Source organism: Phyllostomus discolor, chromosome 1 (genome assembly GCF_004126475.2).
Source record: "Phyllostomus discolor isolate MPI-MPIP mPhyDis1 chromosome 1, mPhyDis1.pri.v3, whole genome shotgun sequence".
NCBI lineage: Eukaryota > Metazoa > Chordata > Mammalia > Chiroptera > Phyllostomidae > Phyllostomus > Phyllostomus discolor.
In genome coordinates, this window is record NC_040903.2 from 137884078 (window position 1) to 137908045 (window position 23968).

Consider the following 23968-nt stretch of genomic DNA (forward strand, 5'->3'; position numbering starts at 1 on the left):
AGATCATTCCAGAAAAGCAGTGAAACAAAATCATAGATTCCTGAAGTATATCAATTTATAAATTAATGGAATATATTACTAATAGTTAGCTGTAATATTTGTTTACATGCCAGTAATGTTCTTCCAATCAATAAAGTAAATCATTTCATAACTAAGAAAGAAAATTATATACTAAAGTAGGTGTCAAAATAGCCTGCTTTTAATAGTTCTGAAGTTAATGAAAATTCATTCAGTGAATAATGAGGGGAATTAGGAAGGGATGATGAAAATATGCTGGCTATTTATGGAGCATTCATTCAATGACTGTTTATTGACTGTCTGCTGTGACCCTGGCCATGTCCTGGGTACTGGGATATAGCATTGAACCAAACACACAGTCCCTGCTCACATGAGCACACATTTTAGTGATTAGAGAGACACTGTACGTGTGCATATGCAATGAGATAAAAAAGTACAAAGGTATTTGGGCACAGACCTGAATCAGGTGAGGGTGTGTACCAGTGGATTATTAGGTGAAAGAGCATTCCAACCAGAAGGAACAGCAAAATCAAAGACCATGAGTCCTGCTGTGCTTGGTGCTTGAAGCTTCTGGATTACTGAGGGGAGAGTGGAGAGTGGGAAGAGGTGAAGTTAGCCAGAATCCTGTGGTTATCTGTTGATTTTGTGAATGGACATACTCAGTTTTCCTTGCTTAATCTAAAGTTTCTGAGATATGATAAGGTCAGGATGCTGTGATAAGGCAACTGTGGCACAGAACAGGAGAGTTAGGCCCTTAGAGACCTGAAGTGTCTGAATTGGGGAAACACGCTTCTCCAGTGCGAGCAGTCTGCCAAAGTCATTGTAAACATTTCAGTGTTCAAATGTGTCTGGGCTGTAGCCCCTGCAGGGAAAGGAAATCCTGATTTCTAAAAATAAAAACTGTTTTTATTTAAAGAGTCAAAAGGGAACAGACCGTCCCAGGATATACAGGTCATTGACATATTTTAATTGCGGAATTAGAATACGAAGAGAGATAATCTCTTTATTCTCATAGATCGCTGGATGCCAGTTTCTTAAAATGTTTCCAAATAGATTCTAAAACCACCATTGAAAAGTTACAAGTTTCTTTTTAGTACTTCTTGTTTTTTTTTTAAGGCACCCTACCTGAGACATTTTTTTAAAAAGATTTTATTTATTTATTTTTAGAGGGGAAGGAAAGGAGAAAGACAGGGAGAGAAACATCAGTGTTTGGTTGCCTCTCACATGTCCCCTGCCTGGGACCTGGCCCACAACCCAGGCATGTGCCCTGACGGTGAATCAAACCAGTGACCCTTTGCTTCGCAGGCTGGCAATTGATCCACTGAGCCACACCAACCAGGGCTTGGTTTTATTTTGTTAAAGAAAAATGATATATATTAGTTAACTAATTTCTCTATTACTTTTGTAAGGTAAAATAGCTTGCTTTATTGTGTCTTATTTAGTAATGCATTCAACACTATATATTGAGCACATACTATGTACCAGACACTATTCTAGGCTCTTGATTTATGAAAGTGAATACGATGGGAAAATTCTGTGCTGTAATGTTTCTTATAGTCTAGTTGGAAGACAGATGAAAATTTAAGAAAATGTAGTATCATATAACTTCCAGTAGTGATGATTTCTCTGAAGGACAAGGGAGTTAGGGGAGCAGTTATTTTACTTAGAGTTGTGAGGGAATAAAGCCCCACCGAGAAAGAGACACTTGAGCAACATGAAGTTGTTAGCCATGTGAATATGGAGAAAAGGAGATTTCCAGGAGGAGGAGAGGAACAGGTGCAAAATGCTCTGAGGAAGAACTGTTTATGATTTATTGGAATAGTTACAGAGCCGCAATGGAGGGAGAGGGTTAGAAGATGAAGATGGAGGTAAGGGCTGAAGTAAGACCCTTATGGGCTGTGGTGACAGCTGTGGATGACTCTGTGGAAAGCAGAGCCATCCGAGGGCTTTAACCTGATGCATGGTTTCAAAGGATGACTCCAATTCCTGTGTGTAGAGTAGACTTGTGGGGGCGAGAATAGCATCAGGTGGCTCGAGCAGTTATTGAAGTATGATTGAGAGATGGTGACTTGGACTAGGGCCATGACAGTGGAGATGGCAACATATTGAGATTTGGAGCATATCGTAGTTATATTGTACAGCTAACAGGATTTGTTGATGGATTACATATAAAGTGAGAGATAAAGAAAAGCCAAAGGTGATTGCAGGGTTTGGAACTTGAACAACTCGATGTTGGTGCTGTTTCTTGAGATGGGGAGCCATGAAGAGGAGCAGTTAGGGACTGGTATTAGGAGTTCTGCTTTGAACATGGTTATGTGACTAGCTCATAGATATACCTGCACAGAGTTGTTGAATATCTTTGGATAGATGGGTTTGTGTTTCAGAAGAAAGCTCAGTGGTGGAGGAGACACTTGTGTCATCTGGGTATATATGGTATTTAAAGCCAGGTGACTGCATGAGATACTCTGAAGGAGTGATATAAACAGAGAAAATAAACTGTAATGAATGAGCCCTGAACACTGCAACATCTGTCTAAGAAATTGGAAAGAAGGGGAAAATTTAGTGAATATGACTGAAAAGTTACAGCCTGTCCAGTAGAGGAAATCCAAGTGTTCTGTTGAGAGGGGAGAGTGATCACCTGGGTCAAATGCTGCTGAGATGTTGCCTATGAGGACTGATAATCACCCATCGAATCTGGCTGGGGAGTAGAGGTTGGACAGACCTTGGAATTGATTCAAATGAGAGAGTATGCAGTGAACACAGACAGCTACTGCCTGTAAGGAGAATTTCTATAAATGGGACAAGAGAAATTGGGTGGAATTTGGAGTCCAGTATATTTTGGGTGTTCTGTCAGCAATCTGAATTTTGATTGTTGCATTTGAAGTTTTGTGAAGCATGATGTTCTGATTCTTAACATGTTCCGGTCTCAACTAGTGAATTTTATTTTCTGTGAATTTAGTGAGATATCAAATTTCTTTGGTGCTCATTTTTTTTTTTTGGTTCTCTGTGTTCAACAAACTACAGTTTATTTTCAGTACTGACATAATCAGTATGGTTCATCATATACATAGTGAGGTTTAAAATATTGTGTTTCATGCAAATGTTTCACTTTTCATTTTTATGTGCACCTGTTCTCTCCCTGTGAAAAGGAGTGTGCATTAGTGCAATGACTGGGTCTAGATGAAATGACATAGTCACAGGCCACCCTTCTATAAACTGCCAGTTGTTTCAAGGACACAGTAGAGAGTTTTGACAACCAGCAGTTGCTGGGCTATTCAGACAGCCCAGATTTCTCAGATATCACAGTGTAAACCAGATTCTTCTCAAGAGGATTTTGTTCTGCCCTCTTTTAAAAGTAAATAGAAGCTTCTCTCAAAATGTTTCACTGAAAGCATTTTCCACACTGGCTTCTTCTACCTTTACTGTTTTGTTATAAGAAAATTGGATCATAGAAATGCAAAAGGAACAAGATGAAGAATGTGAAGTTATTTTGTGGGGGATTGCCTGTGGCACCTATAGGAAACTCATCGATTTTGAGGGCAGAGGAAACAAAGATCATCTCAGATCCGCATGAGGGTGGGGGCTATTTATATATTGTTTACCACTGCGTCTCCAGGCACCCAATAAAATAAAAAAATACAAACTTGTACTGGACTAACTTATGTCACAGGTATTACTATTGTTATTGGCAGGTCAGCTACTACAGTTTTTCATTCAAAAAAATAAGTTATTTCATATTAGTATATATTTATAGATGACTTTTGACACATATAAAATGAAAGAAATTAACCTACTTATTGCTAAGTCATAGTGTAAGGCTTCATCTTTATATCCAATTTCACTGTATCCTAAATCAAAGAACACAGACTTCTATAGTTTTTTTCCCTCAAAGTCTAATCCTTTAATCCACTACTCTTGGGATCAACTGTACCTGCTGTCTCTCAGCATTCTTCATATTTAGTCTTTGTAAGTTATCTATATCTGCCTTTATGAGAGACAGCAACAGACCATTGGGCAATTTTACTGGAAATATAATTTATTTCCATGACCCAGTAATGTGAATCGGGGTCCTAAGACATCATTAACATCTATAAAGGCCCTTGTATACATCCTTTCAATACTAGCTTAGGACTTTGTAGGTGGGGCAAAAGCCCGATCTTGACCATCAGCTCAGCTAAGGACATATTACTGCTTGGAAGTGAAGTGAAAGGCCAATTTATTAGACATTACTTCTGGTGGGGTCGCAGGTGGTTTTATTATCTTTGGCTTCCCCTGACTCTCCCACAAGCTACAGCTACAGCATTCTTTCCAGAAGCTGTATAGCATTTTACAAAGGGGGAAAATTCTTTCCTATCTTGGGGAACATCAAAGTAAATTAGAGAAATTGTTTTCATTTTGCTCCTTTAAATCAGATGCACTGCCTGCTTATCAGTACAAAGAAGAAAAAGTACACTAGCTCCTTGGGGATTTGGCTTTCAGGAAATGAGATTTTTATCCATGGAACCAAAGGATCATTAGCAACACACTCAGAACAATGGAATTCCACAGTATCAATGCCAACTTCCATATCTATGACCCTTTCTTGGTTCTAATACAGTACCTGAAATTAATGCAAAAATGGCATAATACGAATATAAGGAGGGGGGTTTTAAAAATCAATAAATTCTTCTTAACCATATATATGTTTTGAAAAAAATAAGATATCTTAGGTATAATGAATATATGCATAAGAAAATTCACAAAAATTGGAAGTGAAGAAAGCTTTAGGGAAGCCTTTTTGGTTTCTTGACCTGGTAGAGCTAGTTAGAAATCACTGGAGCTGTAAGGAAGCTGGAGGAGCCGTGCATAAATGGCAGGACACTAAGCATGCCTGGTCCATGCTGCTGAGTCGTCCCTCAACTAGACTTTTTTGGTGAAGAACAGAGTGGCCTAGAAAATCTTGGTTTTCTTATAACTAATAGTTAATGAACTAAATAACAGCACAAACATTTATCAAGCAATTCCTATGGGTCTGGCCCTATAAATACTTTCCATATGTTTATTTAATCTTTACAGTGGTCCTGGGAAGCAATCAATCAGTCATTACAGTGGTCCTGGGAAGCAACCAATCAGTCAACACATAAACAAGTATATGTATGCACATATGTATGTAAACAAGCATATGCGTAGACACATATGATATATGCTACATATATATGTGCCATGTATAGAAATACGATTGGGAAACAAGTTTCTTTATAGACATTAATTATGATAATGTGCATGATGAATTTTCTAGATGATGCATGCCACATTTTCCAGACATATTTGCAAACCTCATTGTCATAGTGCTTCTCCTGGAGTTAGTGCATATACTTTGGGCCGTCTTAGCTTAATCATTGAATTCTGGTCTAGGTCCAAGTCCAGGGGATTCTTAAAATGACTGAGCAGGGTGTGGGGCCCCACGCTATGTGGTATCAGAACTACAAAGCAGATCCTGGCACAAGCATGGGGCCTGGTGTGGATGATCATGACAGGTGAGGGCTGATGATATGTGGGAGACAGCAGTACTTGTTTTTACCCTTAATCCAGGAGATTTAGCACCGTTATTTTTAAGGATAATAAAGAACACATACGATTTTGGTCCAGATACTTGCTATGCCTGCAATTCCCACCTCTGACCACCTTCCATCTGAAATTACTTATTTTTAGCATTAGATTTAAGCTGAAATGTTATTCTTCAGGAAAACCTTTCCTAATTCCTTGTCTAGTCCTTGTTATAGTCTTTTGTTATGTGCTTCCTTAGAATGCTGTCCCACTTCCTTATAACACCTATCCCATTGTGCTGTTGCTGTCCCCTCCCCTCTGTGATTGACCTGTGTCATGTCAGTACCTCTACTCTCCTGCTGGTAGTCTCCTCTTACTTACCTTGTGAGAACGAGGGATCAGGTCTGGTTTGATTTATCATTATAAGTCCAGCGTGGGAGGAGGTGCCTATGTGTTTGTTCAGTGTTTGCTGAGTGGATGCCGAGCAGTGAGCATTTGTGGTTTGCCAGGATGTTTGTACCTGCCTGGTGTGAGAGGTGCTGTCTGTGCTGTGTGTGCTGTGGTGATCAGGTGAGTTCTCATCATCATTGTCCGGTTCATGACATCAGCCTTCCCAGTTCAGCTGGAAGGCCGGTGTCTGCCGACTTGTGTCCCTCCATGGCATACCATTCACATTCAGATAGCTTTGGTGAGAAAAAAGATTTCACCTCCAAACTCTTCTCCCTGCCCGCCATTTGTTTGTGACCTGGGGCCCAATCCAAGCAGTTCTCTGCTGTCCTGCACCCTCCTCTGGTTTCCCACACATATGCAGATCTAACCAGTTGTTCCTTTTAAAGAAAAATGACCTAGAATAAAATTAACTTAATCATACATTTTAGAACATGAGAGTAAGTTTGAAAAGAGATGGTTTGATTATTTATGTACTTATTTTAATCACTAAGATTGATTTTTTTAAACTGAAATAAAGTTGCAAATTGTTTATGTAGTCTCATAAATGTCTGAGGTTAGTGTCACCTTTAACTAAATAGATTGTTGCAAATATGTGCTTTAAAAATTAGCAGTTTTTAGTCAATAGTCTGTGAATGTGTAATGTTAAAATTTAGTTTTAATTGCCCTGGCTGGCATAGCTCAGTGGATTGAGCGCGAGCTGCAAACCAAAGCATTGCAGGTTCAATTCCCAGTCAGGAAACATTCCTGGGTTGCAGGCCATGGCCCCCAGCAATTGCACACTGATGTTTCTCTCTCTCTTTCTCCTTCCCTTCCCTCTCTAAAAATAAATAAATTAAATCTTTAAAAAATTTAGTTTTAATTTAACGAAAAAATTATACTTCATGCATCTGAAATCTAAACCCTACTATAGTTTACTAATAGAGTTATTCTTCACTTATCATCATCACTGCAGATGGTGTCTGGATGTATACATTTAAAAAAAGAGTGCATTTTACTTTCCAATTTTATTTTAGTAATTCAATTAAAATCTTTTCATTCCTTTGAGAGTGAGATGTGTAAGACTGATTGCCCCTCATCTTAATGACCCCGACTGGTTGCCCTGTTGCTGTGGACTCCCTCACTGTCACTACCCTTTCAATGACACATCTGTCTGGTAAGAACTAAGAATGCCAGGGAATAGCTGCTGCAAAGCTCATTAGATCATTTACCTTGTTTTTGTTCAAAATTCAAAATCTGTAAGCCTGGGCCCAGGCTTCCTGGCAATGATTTCAGTTCTGAATCACTGTTTGCTGGACATTTGGCCACTCTTCCTGTATTTCTTTTCTAAGAGAAGCAGAGCTGGAAGGGAAGATCAGGGAGTATGACCGAGGAGACTGGGCTGTTCCTCCTGGCCCTGGCATTACCTAGCGTTGGCAACCGTGGCTAGAGTCCTTAATATGTTCCGGGTGTCCATCTGCTCATCTCTGAATGAGGAGATAAAAATCAATAAACTTTGGAAGGTTTTCTTCTCCAGAGTTGATGATTCTTAATTTTTGCAAAAACCTTTTTAGTTGCTGTCATATGCTTAATTTATCCAGTACATGCATTCATTACAGTAATGAACAAACATGTGGCCTTATCATGAAATATAAAAAACTGCCGTATATGATAATGACAGTTTTATTCAGTGAGATAAAGAGTGTGAAGTACATTTTTTCCATTTCCAAGCTGCACATCCACACTCCTAATTACTGTTATGTGAATAATTTCAGAGTGCCTACTAAGACTTCTAATAGCTATCACTGTCAAGGTATAATACAGGATAATATGTTTTTATACAACAATGGTGAGGCTCTCATTAATTACTACCACCTATAATTGCTTAATATGAACATTTATTGTAAAACTTAAAAATTATGTACAACAAAATAATGATTTAAAATACCTCCAGGAAGTCTATATGCAGAAGTTGCTGTGTTAGAGTTCATGATGCATTAAATAATTTCTTACTGTTTTTGTCTTTTTAATAGGTGACATATTATTGAAATTAAAATACAAACAGAAGTTTTTGCAACAATTATGCATCACACTGAGTCACATCTGCTGCCTCCAAGATAAACTGATAATTTATTAAACAGACTTTTTAAGCAATATCTGATAAAAGGCATTAATGTATTTATATTCACAAGGAAAAAGAATTTATAGTCTAGCTTTATTTCCCAAAGGTATTGCAAGTTTAGGTTACATGCATGTCTCTATGTCTTGTAGTATTTCTTAGCCAAAATCTATCATTTCCTATTTAATCTAAACTTTAATTTCGAAAGATTCCAAACAGGACCTCTCTTTGATGAAATATTCATCAAAGCCAAAGTTTTCAGTTAAAATTTTTAAATTTTTCTTTCTTGTAATACAAATAGAGGGTAAAGCTAAAGTCCAAATTTAAAATTATGAATGAAAATGATTGTTGAAAGAATGGCATTTTGAACTTAATGAAAAAGAGAGTGGCTAAAAATCAGGGATCTAAGCAGAAAAGAGAGTCCCTGAGTAAGGTTCTAAATTATCCAAAAAATGGAATAATTTTAAAGTCCCATCTTTATGGAGAAAAGGAAGTTTTTGGCAGTAAAGTGGAGAGAGGAGAACTAGCTAGAGGGGACTCCTGTGTTTTGGAATTTGGACTTAAGTGATTTCTAAAGTTGATAGACCCCTGGTGTTAGGCATCCCTTCCTAAGGAAGCACTGGGTTTGTGGAGCAGTCTTGTGATTGCAGGTGCTGGTGTGAATGGAAGACTGGCAAAGGGGGAAGGCAAGCTGTGTGATGGCTTGCCAGGATTATCTGCATTTGGACAGCGTTCCTGTGGCCCAGAAAATGCAAAGTGAAATGGAGAATGCGTGTGTTAGTGGGTCTGCAGTGAATGATTTTGCTGTTTTACATGGTTTGGGAAATGTATAATGGACCTTATTTCAACACTGTAACTATCATTTAGTTTTCATCAGTTTGGAAACTAGAATTTTTCAGACTTTCAAAAATATTTTATAAGAATAAGCATTACAGATTTATTTTCATGTATCACATCCTTTGGACTGCATGATCAATGATTCTACCAAGAATCTATAGTAAAATTTGCTACTAGGAGGTTAGCAAAGCCTTACTTGTGATAGTTGTTCTTAGTTACTATGACAGAACACCGTTCATTCACTTTATGCCTAGCTTGGTGGGAGTATGGGGGTAAGGAGTGTTGAGTAGAAGAGGGAAAGAGGAAAAAATAAAAGTTTTTGACATTTTTCACAATTTTTTTCTTATTTCTGTTTCCTCAGATTACATTTAGAAACTCATCACATAGGTCACATAGCTATGTGGTCATAGTATGAAATTCTTTTCATGTGTCTCCTTTTGAGGATATGAATCATCAAGTAAAAGATTTTGCACCCAAATGTAAATGCATTTCAGAAATGTACCTCCAAATAATATAGATTATTCACTTTCCCCCCTTCATGTACATTTTATAACTTGTGTTTGTAAGTAGAAATTAATGTTGATAGTCCTGCTCACAGTGTGGCCATCCCGGTGCTCCTGGAACATCACTGAGGGAGTGTTTTGACCAAGCTAGGAAGTGGTAGAGCTTTTTTGTTCCTTTGCTCAGTAAGGGTGACCAGGCATGGCACCACCTGTTGTAGACAGGAGAGTTCTTGGAATGTGACTTGGGAGTCTCCGTCGATGAGAAGAGTGCAGTATTCAACAGCCTGATGTGTCTGGTTATTAAGCAGAATAGTTTAATTTCAGGACTTTCATCACCTTTCAGCAAGAGTAGAATGGCAGTGTACTCATTTCCTAAACAGGCCATGTCTCTCTCTCTCTCTCTATTATTCTACCTGACTGAGTCATGGATTAATTTATTTCTGGTATTGCTTGCTCCTTGCCCTTTGTGATTGGCCTCAACTATGGAAAAGCAGCCTTTGTTCCTTTGAGTTCCCGTTAGCCAGGTCGTATTTCAGCCACTCATTAAAACGTATTTATTCTACTCTGGAGCACATTGTTTGGTGAGCCATGAATTTATAGTGAAATGTAACAGTAAATTGTGCTCTGTGGTCAAAAATGCCAAATGATACACACAGCAGCACAGAGGTTTCCAGCACAGGGTGGAATTAAAGAGCTTAAGACCAGTGCTGGGATTGTTGGCCGTATTTTCACAGTGGCCAGTTTTGTTGAGTCAAACTTGGAGAGAGCTTGAAATCACTTACCTTAGATGTTTGTACTCACAGCCACAAAGCCTCTGAGAAACACAAAACTGATCATGTAATAAGCTCCAGCTGAGTTTACAAGCCTCTGAGCCCGTAAACTGAAAGCCTGTTTAGTTTAATGAGGGTTTTCAAATTTCAAAGCTCACACACCTTCACATAAACACAGATGATTATGACCAAATTAGGGAATGTTTTCCCCCAATATGTTCTCTTCTCAGTTGTCAGGCATTGTTCCGGTAGGCTTTTCACCTTCCAGACATCATTTTTAAGTATAATTTTTGAAAGTCTTATTGTATATAGTTTCTATTCAAGCAGATTGTTATGTTACATAAAAGCAAAGATTTTATTTCTCAACAGTAAAATATAAATATGGATATGTATTTTTCTGTCCAATAAAAAGGTACAATCTGAAGAAAATGAACCCTCAGCTTCTGCTGCCATGACAACTAAGGGTTGAGGGATCCAGCTTCACCCCTGTGCCCTGATTCATTAGGCTCTCCAGCTGTTTCTTAATGGCTTGTTAATGCAGAGAGAAAAGCCACGTCCATCACCCAACAAGAAGGAAAGTGAGCCAGAGGATATCCTCACTTCAGTTGTTTATTTATTGGACAGATAATCTTCATGAACATTTATAACACTATTTTCATTTTTGAAATTTAGTCTTTAAGAATAAAACCTTAAATATGTATGGCATATATTGGTATTATTCTACCTATTCTTATTTTTAAAAATGTTTTCTGTGTTATCCTTAGGAATATAATAATTAGGATGTGAGGCATTCAAACCTTACTTGAACACCAACCATTTATCATATTATACTCATGGCTTTACAGAGAGGCACAGCACAGAATGTGATGTTCAAATGCCAGTAATACTGGGCCATTGGTGACTGGAATATAGAGATGTCCTTGAAGAAAACAAGGGACGTGTGAGTAAGACCAGGTTGTACTGAAACTGTGATGAGCTGCCAGAATGCTTGTCTCCTAAGAATCCTCCTCAGTTTTCCCACCTGCCCCTTGCAGCACATAGGCATGTTGGCGAGGCATTAGTCAGAAGATACTGAGGAGCTGAGCTCTTCCTCAGGGAAACATTGCTGTTTCATATCTCTTCAACTCCAGCTATTATTTTCTTATGCACTCCAGCCCAAGCACTGAATCCTTTCAATTTTCTCTCTCCACCCTTGAGTCAGAGTCAGCTTCCCATGGTTTTAGAAAGGATATGATAATGGGATCTGCGCATTAATGTATTATATTCTGAAGAACATCTGTATTCTAATCAGGGAATATCCTATAACAGTTAAAGTTTAACCCAGTGTAGTTCAAACTGCAACTTGAGAGTTATGTGATAATTATTAAATCTTGTATATTTATGTTATTACTAATCTTGAAAATGTACTCTTACCAATTACAGACATTTTATTTTTAATGTACTTTTCTTGCAAATGCAATTTACACTGAATTAAATGTATGTAAAGGTTGGTAAAAAAAGATTAGTACATATTCTGTGTTTAAAAAGCACATGAGACTTTGGCTTTCACTCAGAAGTTGTACCTGGTATGGGCATGCTTTCCTGGTTCAAAAAAATAGAAAACGATGTAAAATGTATAATATGTCTGTTTTAGATACTAGCCAACAGGCAGCAACAGGACTGTGATCCCAGAGAAAAATATAACAAATAAGTTTACTACACTCATCTGAGCTTTTTCTGCCTGGAAGCAGGATCCAGATTGTGGAGTAGAAAGAGAGAACCTGCCAATCAGAGCCTTGTTTGGCTGTGTGGAGGAGACAGACAAGAGAGCTCAAGGAGAATGAGTCAGCAGGATTTTTAGGGGAGGATACTAGAAAGGTTGGACATATACAAAGAACAAACTCCAGAGATTGGGTTAGGGGTCCACTTGAGTAGTGGGCTGAATCTCTATATCTATAGGGTAAAAATCTGATCTGCATATCTATAGGGTAAACATCTGTAAGACAGAAGAAAGAGCAACTGTTGGGATGCTATGGAATGAGCATTTTTCAGAACTCACATAGTGCTGAGAGACAGTTGAATTTCTGCTGAGCAAAGGGGAAACATTGCACTGAGCATGTGAAGCATTCATTCCATAGAGATGTTCAAAGAGGCATGCATTAGTAGTAGTGCTGAACTATCTGAGTGCAAATGCTATTCTAAAGCTTCCCTAACAAAGCATAAGTGTAAGGCTTGAAAACATAAAATTGACATACAAGTATCTTAATGTTTTGCCAAAACAAATAACATCCTCTAAAGGAAGATGAAAATATCCAACTGCTCACATTAACTCATAATATCTGACATGTAATTTTAAAAGTACACACAGGAAAAAGCAGGAAAACATGACCCATACCAGGATTAAAAGAGTGAATGGGAACAGACCAGAAATAAGAGAAGTGGTGGACTTAGCACAAAAGAACTTTCAAGGGTTTAGATGAAAATGCAAGGTGAACAATTATGCACTGAAACTATAAAACACTGCTGCTGAAAGAAATGAAATAAAACACAAATAAATGGAAACACATCCCAAATTCATGTACTGGAAGAATTAATATTGTTAAAATGGCCATTTTACTCAAAGATATCTACATGTTCAGTGCAATCCCTAACAAAATTCTAATGGCCTTTTTAACAGAAATAGAAAATACAATTTTAAAATTCACATAGAACTACAAAAGACCTCAAGGCTTTGTAGCAAGAAGAATAAAACTGGAGGCATGACACTTCCTAACTTCAAAATCTACTGTGGTAATTAACACAGTATCGTACTAACATAAAAACAGATAGGATAGATCAATAGAGTGATCAATCATAAAAGAGAGAAGACACAAATTACAAATATAAGAAATGAATAAAGAGATATTACTACAGACCCTACAGACATTAGAAGGGTGATAGGGAAATAATGTGGAAAAAACTTTATACCCATAAATCTGACAACTTGAGTAAAATAAATAGGTTCCTTGAAAGATACAAATTTCAGAACTTATTTGAGAGGAAACTGTAATCTAACTAGTTTTATATCTATCAAGGACATTGAATATGGAGTTTTAAAACCTTCCAAAAAATTAAAGAAGAAAAAAAGAAACAAAAAGGGAAGGGAAGGGGGGGGAAGAGAGAGAGAGAGAGAGAGAGAGAGAGAGAGAGATGGAAAAAGAAAAGGGAAGGGAAGGCAAGGCAAGGCAAGAAAGAGAAGAGATAAAAGCTCAAGTAACTTTGCTGGAGAATTCTATCAGACATTTGAGGAAGAACTTATAGAAACTTTCTACAAATCTTCCAGAGTATGCAAAAAAAAAAAAAAAAAAACACCTCAATCCATATTTTTCACTTCATTCAAAAATTTTACCTCAAAATGGACTTCCAGCCAAGATGGAGGCATAGGTAGATACACTTTGCCTCCTCACACAGCCAAAAGAAGGACAACAATTTTTTTTGTTAAATCCAGTACCCATTTATTATAAAAACTCTCAGCAAAGTGAGACTGTTGGGAACATACCTAAACATATAGGCCATAAATGACAAACCCACTGCCAGCAGCATACTCAATGGGCAAAAGCTACAAGCATTCTCCTTAAGACTGGGTATAAACCAGGGATGTCCATTTCACTTCTCTTTTAAAAAATTTTTTTAAACATTTTTTATTGTTCAAGTACAGAGCACAACAACAAATTTAAGAACAAAAAACAACCAGAACTGCCAGAAAATTGAACTGTATGGAAGTCCAACAACCAAGGAGTTAAAGAAGAAATATTCATACAGACTGGTAGGAGAGGGGGAGATGGGCAGCCTGGGCAGAGGGGATGCGTAGCAAGGCAGTGGCTGGAGGACCAGACGGGCGAGGTGGCGACAGGTGGACCATGGTCCCACATTTTCATGTGGATAACTGGGAAGAACAACTGGGGAGCCAAACAAACCATGTGACCCAGGGTTCCAGTGAGGAGAAATATAGCTTCAAAACTCTGGTGGTAAAAACCTGTGTGGGTTGCAGTGGTGGGAGAAACTCCCAAACAGGTGAGTTTGTTGGAGAGGCTCTCAGGGTCCTAGAATGTACACAAACCCATGCACCCTGGAATCAGCACCAGAAGGGCCGGATTTGCTTGTGGGTAGCAGAGGAATTGACTGAAATACAGCTGACAGCTCAGCAAGAAGCATTGTTCTCTCTTGGACCCCTCTCCTACAGACAGCACCACAACCTAGTGAAGTGGGATGCCTGACCCTTGTGAATGCCTAAGGCTCCACCCCTTACAATGTAACAGCTGCCTCAAGGGGGAAAATATGGCCCAAATGAAAGAATTGATCAAAGCTCCAAAAATAGAATTAAGTAATGAAGAGATAGCCGACCTATCAGATACAGGATTCAAAACACTGGTTATCAGGATGCTCACAAAAATGGTTGAGTATGGTTGCAAAGTGGAGGAAAATGTGAAGGCTATGCAAAGCGAAATGAAGGGAAATGTACAGGAAACCAACAGTGATGGGAAGGAAACCAGGACTCAGACCAACAGTTTGGAGCAGAAGGAAGAAGTAAATATTCAACCAGAACAGAATGAAGAAACAGAATTCAAAAAAGCGAGGAGAGGCATAGGAACCTCTGGGACAACCTTAAGTGTTCCAACATCCGAATCATAGGGTTGCCAGAAGGAAAAGAGGAAGAGCAAGAAATTGAACACTTATTTGAAAACATAATGAAGGAAAACTGCCCAAATCTGGCAAAGGAAATAGACTTCTGGGAAGTCCACAAAGCTTAGAGAGTCCCAAAGAAGTTAGATCCAAGGAAGCACACACCAAGGCACACCATAATTGCATTACCCAAGATTAAAGCTAAGGAGAGAATCTTAAAAGCAACAAGAGGAAAGGAGAGAGTTATCTACAAAGCATTTCCCATAAGACTACCAGCTGATTTCTCCAAAGAAACCTTGCAGACAAGAATGAGCTGACAAGAAGTATTTGAAGTCATGAAAGGAAAGGACCTACATCCAATATTACTCTATCTAGCAAAGCTATCATTTAGAATTGAAGGGCAGATAAAGTGCTTCCCAGATAAGGTCAAGTTAAAGGAGTTCATCATCACCAAGCCCTGAGTATATAAAATGTTAAAGAGAGTTATCTAAGAAAAAGAAGATGATCAAAACTATGAACAGTAAAATGACAAGCAAATGTTCACTGCTATCAACTACTGAACCTAAACAAAAACAAAAACAAACTAAGCAAATAACTAGATCAGTAACAGAATCTCAGAAATGGAGATTTCACAGGGGTTTGCAGTGGGTTAGGGAAGAGGGGAGAATGGGGAGAAAGGTACAAGGGTTAAGAAGCATAAATGGTAGATACAAAAAAGACAGGGAGAGGTTAAGAATAGTAGAGGAAATATAGAAGCTGAAGAACTTATATGTATGACCCGTGAACATGAACTAACGGGTGGAGTGTGGATGGGGGGAGTTCAGGGCAGAGGGGAATAAAGGGGGGAAAATAGGACAACTGTAATAGCATAATCAATAAAATATATTTTAAAAATTACCTGAAGTGGATCATAGAACCATAGAACCCAAATCTAGAACCCCAAAGAATAAAATTTGTAGAATAAAACATAGGAGAAATTTTGTTACCTTAGTTTATGCAAGTATGCACATATTTATTAGATATTAGACCAAAAGCATGATCCATAAAGAAATATTTGATAAATTGTGCTTCATAAAATGAAGAACCTCAAAAAACAACATTAAGGGAGTGAAAAGATAAGCCACAGACTGGAAGAATGCACATCATACAAACAGTTTTTATCTAGAACATATAAAGAACTACTAGAACTGAACAATAAGACAACAACACATTTTTAAGAGTAGGCAAAGGATTTGACCAGCCTGGTGTGTACACGTGTGTGTGTGTTAAGTAAGTGCACAAAATGTTGTTGAATATCATTAGTCATTGGAGAAATGCAAATTAAAAGTATGAGATACCATTATACACTTTTTAGAATGTCTAAAACGAAAACAACTGACATTACAAAGTGCTATCAAGCATGCAGAGCAGCTGGAACTTTCACAATGGTGGGAATGCAAAATTGTATAGCCACTTTGAAAAATGTTTGGCAGTTTCTTATAAAGTTATCTAGATATTTTCATAATCCAGAGAAGTAATAACTTAGTTCACACAAAACCTCTAAGTGAACATTTCTAGCAGCTTTACTTATAATAGTCAAAAACAGGAACTAACTCAAGTGCCCCTCAACTGAGAAAGGGATATATATACAGTGTGGTACATCCACACAATAAAATGGAACACTCCTTAGCAATGAAAAGCATCAGCATGAGCACATCTCAAATGTTAAGTATAAAAAAGCCAGATTAAAAATGATTAATTCTATGATAGCATTTATATGACATTCTTGAAAAAACTAAATTACAGGGACAGAAAACACTTTGGTGGTTTCCAGGAACTGAGGCTCAGGGGAAAACTTGACTGCAAATGAGCATGGAGAAGTGTTTTGGATAATGGAACTATTCTATATCTTGGCTGTGTTTGTGTGTACTATATATATGATACGTGGTTATTGTATACAGTTTTCAGAACTCGCAGAACTGCAGACTAAAATGTGCATTTTATTGTATATTAATTATATCTTTATAATTTACAATAGTGTGAAAGATAAATTTAGCAAATGTGTCTCAGATCTGTACACTGAAAGATTCAAAACATTTTGAGAAATCTTTAAAAGAAACTAATAAATAGAGTAATATACATTGTTCATAACAAAATAAAAGTCTGCACATTGTTAAAATATAGGTCTACCCCAAATGATCTGTGTTTCAGTACAATATCATTGGGAATCACAGCAGATTTTTTTTGGCAGAAATTGACAAAGTGATTCTAAAATGTATGTGGAAATTCAGAAGACCTGTAATACCAAAGCAATCTTGAGAAGGAAAGAGATGGAGGGCTTACACTTCCTCAATTCAAGGCTTAGTACTAAGCTCCAGTAAGTACAGTTGGCATAAGGGTAGACATACGGAGTAAACATAAACTTATCATGTGACTCAGAAATTCTGTTCCTAGGTACTCATAAGAAATGAAAAAACGTGCTCACTGAAAAATTTGCACAAAAATGTTCATAGCATTTTTATTTGCTATAACCACAGCTGAATAAAAATCCAATGTTCATCTGTAGATTAATAGGTAAACAATTATCCTGGATCCATGTAATGAGATACTAATAACTAATAAAAAGGTGAATCTCAAATGCAGTTTGTATAGGCCTGACCAGGTGGCACAGTTGGTTGGAGCACGAAATGCAGTATGTATAAATGAGTCTCAAAAAGATTAGAGTTAGCCAAAGAAGCAAGCCAGAAAAGAGTATGTAGTACCATTGTGTGATTCCATTTGTATGAAATTCTATAGCAGGTGAGCTAATCTATGGTGACAGAAAGTGGATCTGTGCCTAGAGTCAGAATTGTGGGTGGTGTCAACTACAAAAGGGCACAGTAAAATTTTGGGGGGACAGTCTGTTAAAAATATTTCATGGCTTGATTGTGATATTGGTTGCATAGGTATTGATGCTTGTCAGAACTCATAAATTAATAACAGGAGCATTTATTTTGCGTAAAAGATACTTCAAGGAAGTTGGTTTTTGAAATAGTACACAAACTATTCACTGTTTTTAAGTTGGGGAAAATGATATTTTAGAATTCCCTTTTCTAGTATTCTAATAATGTTTTTGGAGAAATCAACAAAAAAAGGAAAAGTTTTAAATATTACTACAAAGGAAGCAGTGACATCATTTCAGCTCTTTATTGATTTTAAGAAGCCAGCTTTACTAAGTGATATGTAGATATGGTTTTAAGCCCGGTTATCAACAGACTCTTAAGAGAAAGAATATGTTCTGATATGCTTTTAATTCATACAAAATATATCACATTTTATTAATAAGAAAAGAGCAACCTACAATATATTGTATTTATCCTCAAAAATATCAAATTCTAGACATTACTCCTTAACAGTAGCCCCTTAAAAATCCACCTTTATTGACATGTGTCAGAATCATCCCCAGTTTTAGGAACAAGAAAGATAATTTTCTCTGTTTGACTTGTGGCCTTTTCCTACTACATTACACATATTAATTTATAGAAATCTTTAATAATTGCGTGAAAATGTCATATACAAGAAAAGAACCTTTTTCACATTACCAAGTTAGCCTATTGTTTGATGGTGTGTTGGAATTAAAATACCCAGTGCTGGAGTAGATGGACCTTCAGGGGAAGGTTGTGAGGTCGTGGGCTGAGAATTTTGGAATCAGTTTGAAAGTTGCTTTCAAATCCTTAAGGATGCTCCTACCTTTTCATTAAATAATTTTTGTACTTTTAAAACAGACTTTATCAATTAGGGTAATGACTTGAATTTAGTACCTCTTCCTGCATTAGAAGGAAATGAGGAAATGCAGGGAATATTAATTGTTAGTATAATGATAGCAATTGTTACTCATAATTTTCTAGGTGAGTTCATTATAAAGTATATTTTATTTAGCTTTCATTATATGCATACAATCAGGAGATAGTCCTTGAGTGATAAACTCTTAGATTTATCCCTTCAAGGAAAATACAAACTAGGTATTAAAAACAAGTGCACTTTTAACTGTTGTGGTTTTTTATTTAACCTAGATTGCATGAAAACTAAATGCAGTGTAAGGGCAGTTACAGAGGGGCAGTTGTGTTGTCCCCTCTGGTGCTTTCCTGAGTCAGAGGATCTAGATAACACTACTGCCCACACACAGCACAAGCTTAGACATATTGAGTCATCTCTTATTTCAGAACATGCCAAACTGGACTGACCTTTCTTTTGCAAACAAATGCAACAGTATATGTAACAGAATTATAAAAGACTGACTCATTTCTATACTATCAGATTGCTGTAGATCATATAAAAATGTGAACTTCTTTCCACCTATTAAATTTTTTAACCAACTTATAGCCAAAAATTTCTTCAAATCTTATCTCATATTCTCCTGTTTTCTGGTTCTCTCATTAGATCATTTTGTCATTATTGCTCTTAGGATATGTGATTCCTTTCCTCCTGACTTGGAGTCATGTCAATATCAATTTTGCTGTTCATTTTAATCTCTATGTATTTTGAACTTTTCTAATTACTTGTATTTGTCTTCTGGCTTTTATTTCATTTTTATTTTAAATTTAAGAGGATTTTGACATTTAACCTATTGTGCTGTTTGTATTTGCAGTTTCCTGAATGTGGTTTCTATGGAATGTATGATAAGATCCTGCTTTTTCGCCACGACCCTACCTCTGAAAACATCCTTCAGTTGGTGAAAACGGCTAGTGATATCCAGGAAGGTGATCTTATTGAAGTTGTCTTGTCAGGTAGTATAATTTTCTCTCTTTCCATAGATTGATAATTAGCTTTTGAAGAATTCTTGCACATAAGTTATTAAGGCAACATGGAAAACATACATCAACTTGGTCCCAAAAGGAGATTTTAGGGTTTTGCCTACATGTGCTTTCAAAATTATTTTGAAAGGAGCAAAAAGTTTCCTTCGAATTGGCTGTTTTCACACCCAGTAGTGTCCCAATCACTTATCCCAACTTCACGCTCTCCACAACCCACAACGACACACATTGTCTGGAATCATTTGGACAGCAGCAAAAAGCAAATAAAAAACTTTCCAACAGCGAAGAAGCTAAGACATGTCAGGCCCCAATGTAATGAGTGTCTGGAAGCCAAGAAGTAACAGCATGGCTAGAAAACCGTTGCTTTAGTTGAGGCAGACAACCAGTAGCTTTGAACCAAGACCAAGTTGAAAACCAGAGCTCAGCAGTTAGAGTGGGTCAGGCAATGCCATGTGACATTAGTTAACCCACTCCTTGAGAAATGACTGCATTTTCCTTTGGCCAAATTTATATTTCTTGTGTGGGATTTAGAAGTTAGGACTGTGCCTGTCAATACAGAAAAAAAAAAAAGGATGCATTTAACTAATTTTTTAAAAGTGCCAGAGACCAGCTGTAGGAGGGATCCTTGCAACTATCAGTGCAATATTCTGAAGATGTTCATATTTTTATTGTTCATTTTTGTTGAGATTGAGTCATTGAGAAACTAAGATTGCCCTGACAAGAAATTAATGCCTGTGATGTGAACAGGATTGTGTTGCATTATAATTTGAGGCAAGACAGATGATAGCTGCTAAGACACTTCAGGACATGGGTGCAAACGGAGCTCAGGCAACATACTCATTTCTGAACCAGTCTCTGGAGAGGATGGAGTGCTGTGATTGGCCAAGAAATATGCTAATTCCTGGAGGTATGCTTAAGGAGCAGTTTCATTTACACTGCAATGGGTAAGGAGGGTAGTGGGGCAAAACTCTGGGTGTCTCCTCTATTGCCTGCTTATCAGTTCCAGGACACAAACATACTGTGGCAATTTCCTTCTTTGTTTTTTAAACGATTTATTTATTTTTTTAGAGAGGGAAGGGAGGGAGATAGAGATAGAGAGAGAGAAACATCAATGTGCGGCTGCTGGGGGTCATGGCCTGCAACCCAGGCATGTACCCTGACTGGGAATTGAACCTGCAACACTTTGGTTCGCAGCCTGCGCTCAATCCACTGAGCTACGCCAGCCAGGGCTACAATTTCCTTCTTAAACACTATGATTTTACTCTGAAAATTCATTTATCCAAATTTCTGTTTTCTTTATTAAAAATTAAATTTTTCTATGTAGTTTAACAGAAATGTAATTGGGTTCTTTTTATATTTAACCCACATTCTACAAATAAGAACAGCTTTCTGACTTAGGAGAACAATTTCATTGTGAGGAAGGTTAAATATTCTTGTCTTTTTCATCATCAGGAATTTTCTCTTGCCGATGTCATTTTCTGCCGAGACCTTTCATCATCTGTTAGTACTAAACAGGCCGCCCCGGGTAATTTTCTGGTTTTTCCTCCCTTTTTCTTTTTGAAAAACATGACTTGTGTAAGCTAGAGCATTTAGACCCAGTGAGCCAGGAAAAGATTGCTCATGGGTGGGTGAGTTGTGTTATGGAGAAACAAAGAAACAACTCCGTGGCAGTTCCCCACCATGCACACTGCCGCCACTGTAAACTTTCTTTGTCTCTTAAGCAGAGCATTCGCATTGCTATTATTGTTATAAAGTAGGAGAACACCGCAAATGGAACTTCTCATACTAAGCCAAAGTCAAGGTCAAATATATTGTACTGAAATGTAAATAAAGTTCATGGAATTTATCTGAAGTCTTCTTCATGATGAGTCTCTATCAAAGCTTGGTAATGCAGCCCTAGCAAGCATTAATAACAGGGCTGCATCCACATGAACCAAATCTTTTAGTTTTTTATTTGGGGCCCTTTTTCCAGCTTAATTTCTAATATTTTTTTATGTGTGTGCCTATCTTGTTGGTAATTAAATGAAAAATAGACAAAGACTACAAAATCATAATTTTAAAAGTCTTAGAGCTAAATGTTGAATCTTTTTGCTAATGGTAAAAATCCGCATTTTTCTTGTATTTTTGCAACAGATTATGCTGCATTATTTATAGCTTGCAAAATGCTGTTTCTGCATGTGGTTATTTGCTTCTAACTATCTAGAGATGGAAGCCTCTTTCAAAACTTAGTGCCCAGACAGAGGGGGCGTGGCCTATTCTCAGACAGTGACAGCAGAAAATAAGATAGGAGATCAACAAATATATCATAAGTAATATTAAAGAGAGATAATAACCATTTGGACATAGCTGATGGAGAATGAGAAGAGTAAGAGAACTATAAGGACAGCTACAGCCACTAGCTAAGAGAGACCACATTTCCTACACCAATCCCAAGTTTTGCCCTTATCTTTGTTGCACATGTTTGCCAAATGGTTTGGCTGTTGCTCTGGTGGGCTGAAGAGCAGATTCTTGGACTTGCAGTACCATTGATTTCCTTTGTAGTTTTGTACAAGTTTCACAACCTCTGGGATTCACATGTTTTTTGTTTGTTTGCTTTATTTTTTTAATAAAAAAAGAGTTTTATACTGGATGAAAGTGTCACACAGGGCTCATAACAGTTAGATTCCAAATGGTCTGAGAGGGTATATTCATTTTCTCTACACAAAGGGCACTTCTCTCTCATGGAGGGGAATAGTTGAGCCATGGTAAAGGAGGAGTTAGGAAGAGAGAAATCTTTGCTTACATAACATCACAATCTTTTGGAGCAGTTTAAATAAGTAGTTTTGTTTCCTTTGAAATGACTCTGGGAGGTAGTGAAGTCAGATATCTTAAAAGCTATGGAATATAAACTTTAACTTGCTCACCCCCTGCAGTGAATAGAGGTAATACCAGAGCTTGAATCTGTGTGGCTAGTCTCTGTTCACACCACTTCGAGTTAGCCCTTTGATCTGGACCAGTAACCAGGAATTTTTGAGGACCTGTTCAAAGGATTCCTTCTACAGTAAGACAGTTTATCTTTCAGGGAAACACTGATGCTATTTGTAAGAACCAAACCAGCAATGAGCTCCAAATTCCATTGCCATGATTTTTATTACAGAACCATTTCCCCCTTTTCTTATAAAAAATAAATACTTAATAGCTATGTAAACTGTTAACAAGTTAAGCAAACCCCAAAGGCCTTTCTCTGTGGAGTTACAATACAAAATATGAAATAATAAAGTAACTGTGCCCCTGCTTAAATAGGATCTCATCATACAATTTCACAATTCTGATCAAAATTGGAACAGCATCTTAGAGCCACTATATTTAAGAGATCCTTATGACCAGATTTTTCCATTACTAAGATTTAGTGCCTAAACCATAAGCCAGAAAAAAGTATATGGTAACAAAATTATAGCAGGATCCTCCTTCATTTATAGAAAGTGTGAATTATTGATTTGCATGGCATTTTGCCAGTTATATTCATTTCTCTTAGAACCAGTACATTACTTAGCAGTGTTTTATCCTCCTCAGAAATGTAGGTGGAAGAGAAAAAGCTGGAGAGTTATGCATTAGATCATTGCATTATTTGGTTGCTTTTAAGAAAGCAGAATTAGTCATGGGAGGCACTTCCTCAGCCCCCGTACCACTTGGGTAATTAAGGTTGTAAAAGGCCTTGCCTCTAAGACTCAATTTATATTTCTTTGTAGTTGTTTTTGGACATCAAATATGCCAGGCTGAGTGCTGCCAATTCCTGTCCAACTTCAGCTGCAATTATCTATATGGTTGGTTTTGTGACAATGGAAAATTTAAATGCAAGATTACAGGTCATTACACTTTTCTTCAAAGTATGGTTTATGTTAAGGGTGTCTTCAGCATTTCCCTCTTATCATTGTTAATTTAATTCTTTCTGTCCTTAGCTTTTAAGTAAACCTGGTTTTAATTTTCTTTCTGCCACACTAAACCATTTTCATAGACAAATGAATGTAAAGAGTAGGCAGGTCGGACTCTTTCCAGAGACTTCCCACCTTTCCTCATTTGTGATCTCAGTGGGGACACAGAGCTTGGAGCACTCCTTAGTGACTTTGATAGTTCTCTCTGTTATTTGTCTCCTGGTAGAGTGGACTGTCCAGGGAGATGAGGCACAGCAGCTCATGCTTCTCCATCTCTTTTCACCCAAGTACCCCTAAATATCAAAATACCTGACATTCTCCCAGGTAACATGGGGAGCATCAGACAAACTAAAAGGGAAAAGTTTTTTGAAGGAAATTATTTAATTCAAAACTTTCTTGCACATTTGGCATTCTGCTGCATTATATTTCTCTTGCTTAATTTTGA

At 37.3% G+C, this 23968-nt stretch overlaps 1 protein-coding gene across 2 annotated transcripts in view; it reads left to right on the forward strand.

The window, feature by feature from the left end:
• The window catches only part of PRKD1 (protein kinase D1), a 325575-nt gene that overhangs the window by 153915 nt on the left and 147692 nt on the right, over positions 1-23968 (forward strand). For both annotated transcript variants that reach the window (XM_028506138.2, XM_028506139.2), the window contains exon 2: positions 19447-19585. In XM_028506138.2, the coding sequence (XP_028361939.1) occupies positions 19447-19585 (139 nt within the window). The remainder of the gene's footprint in view (positions 1-19446; positions 19586-23968) is intronic.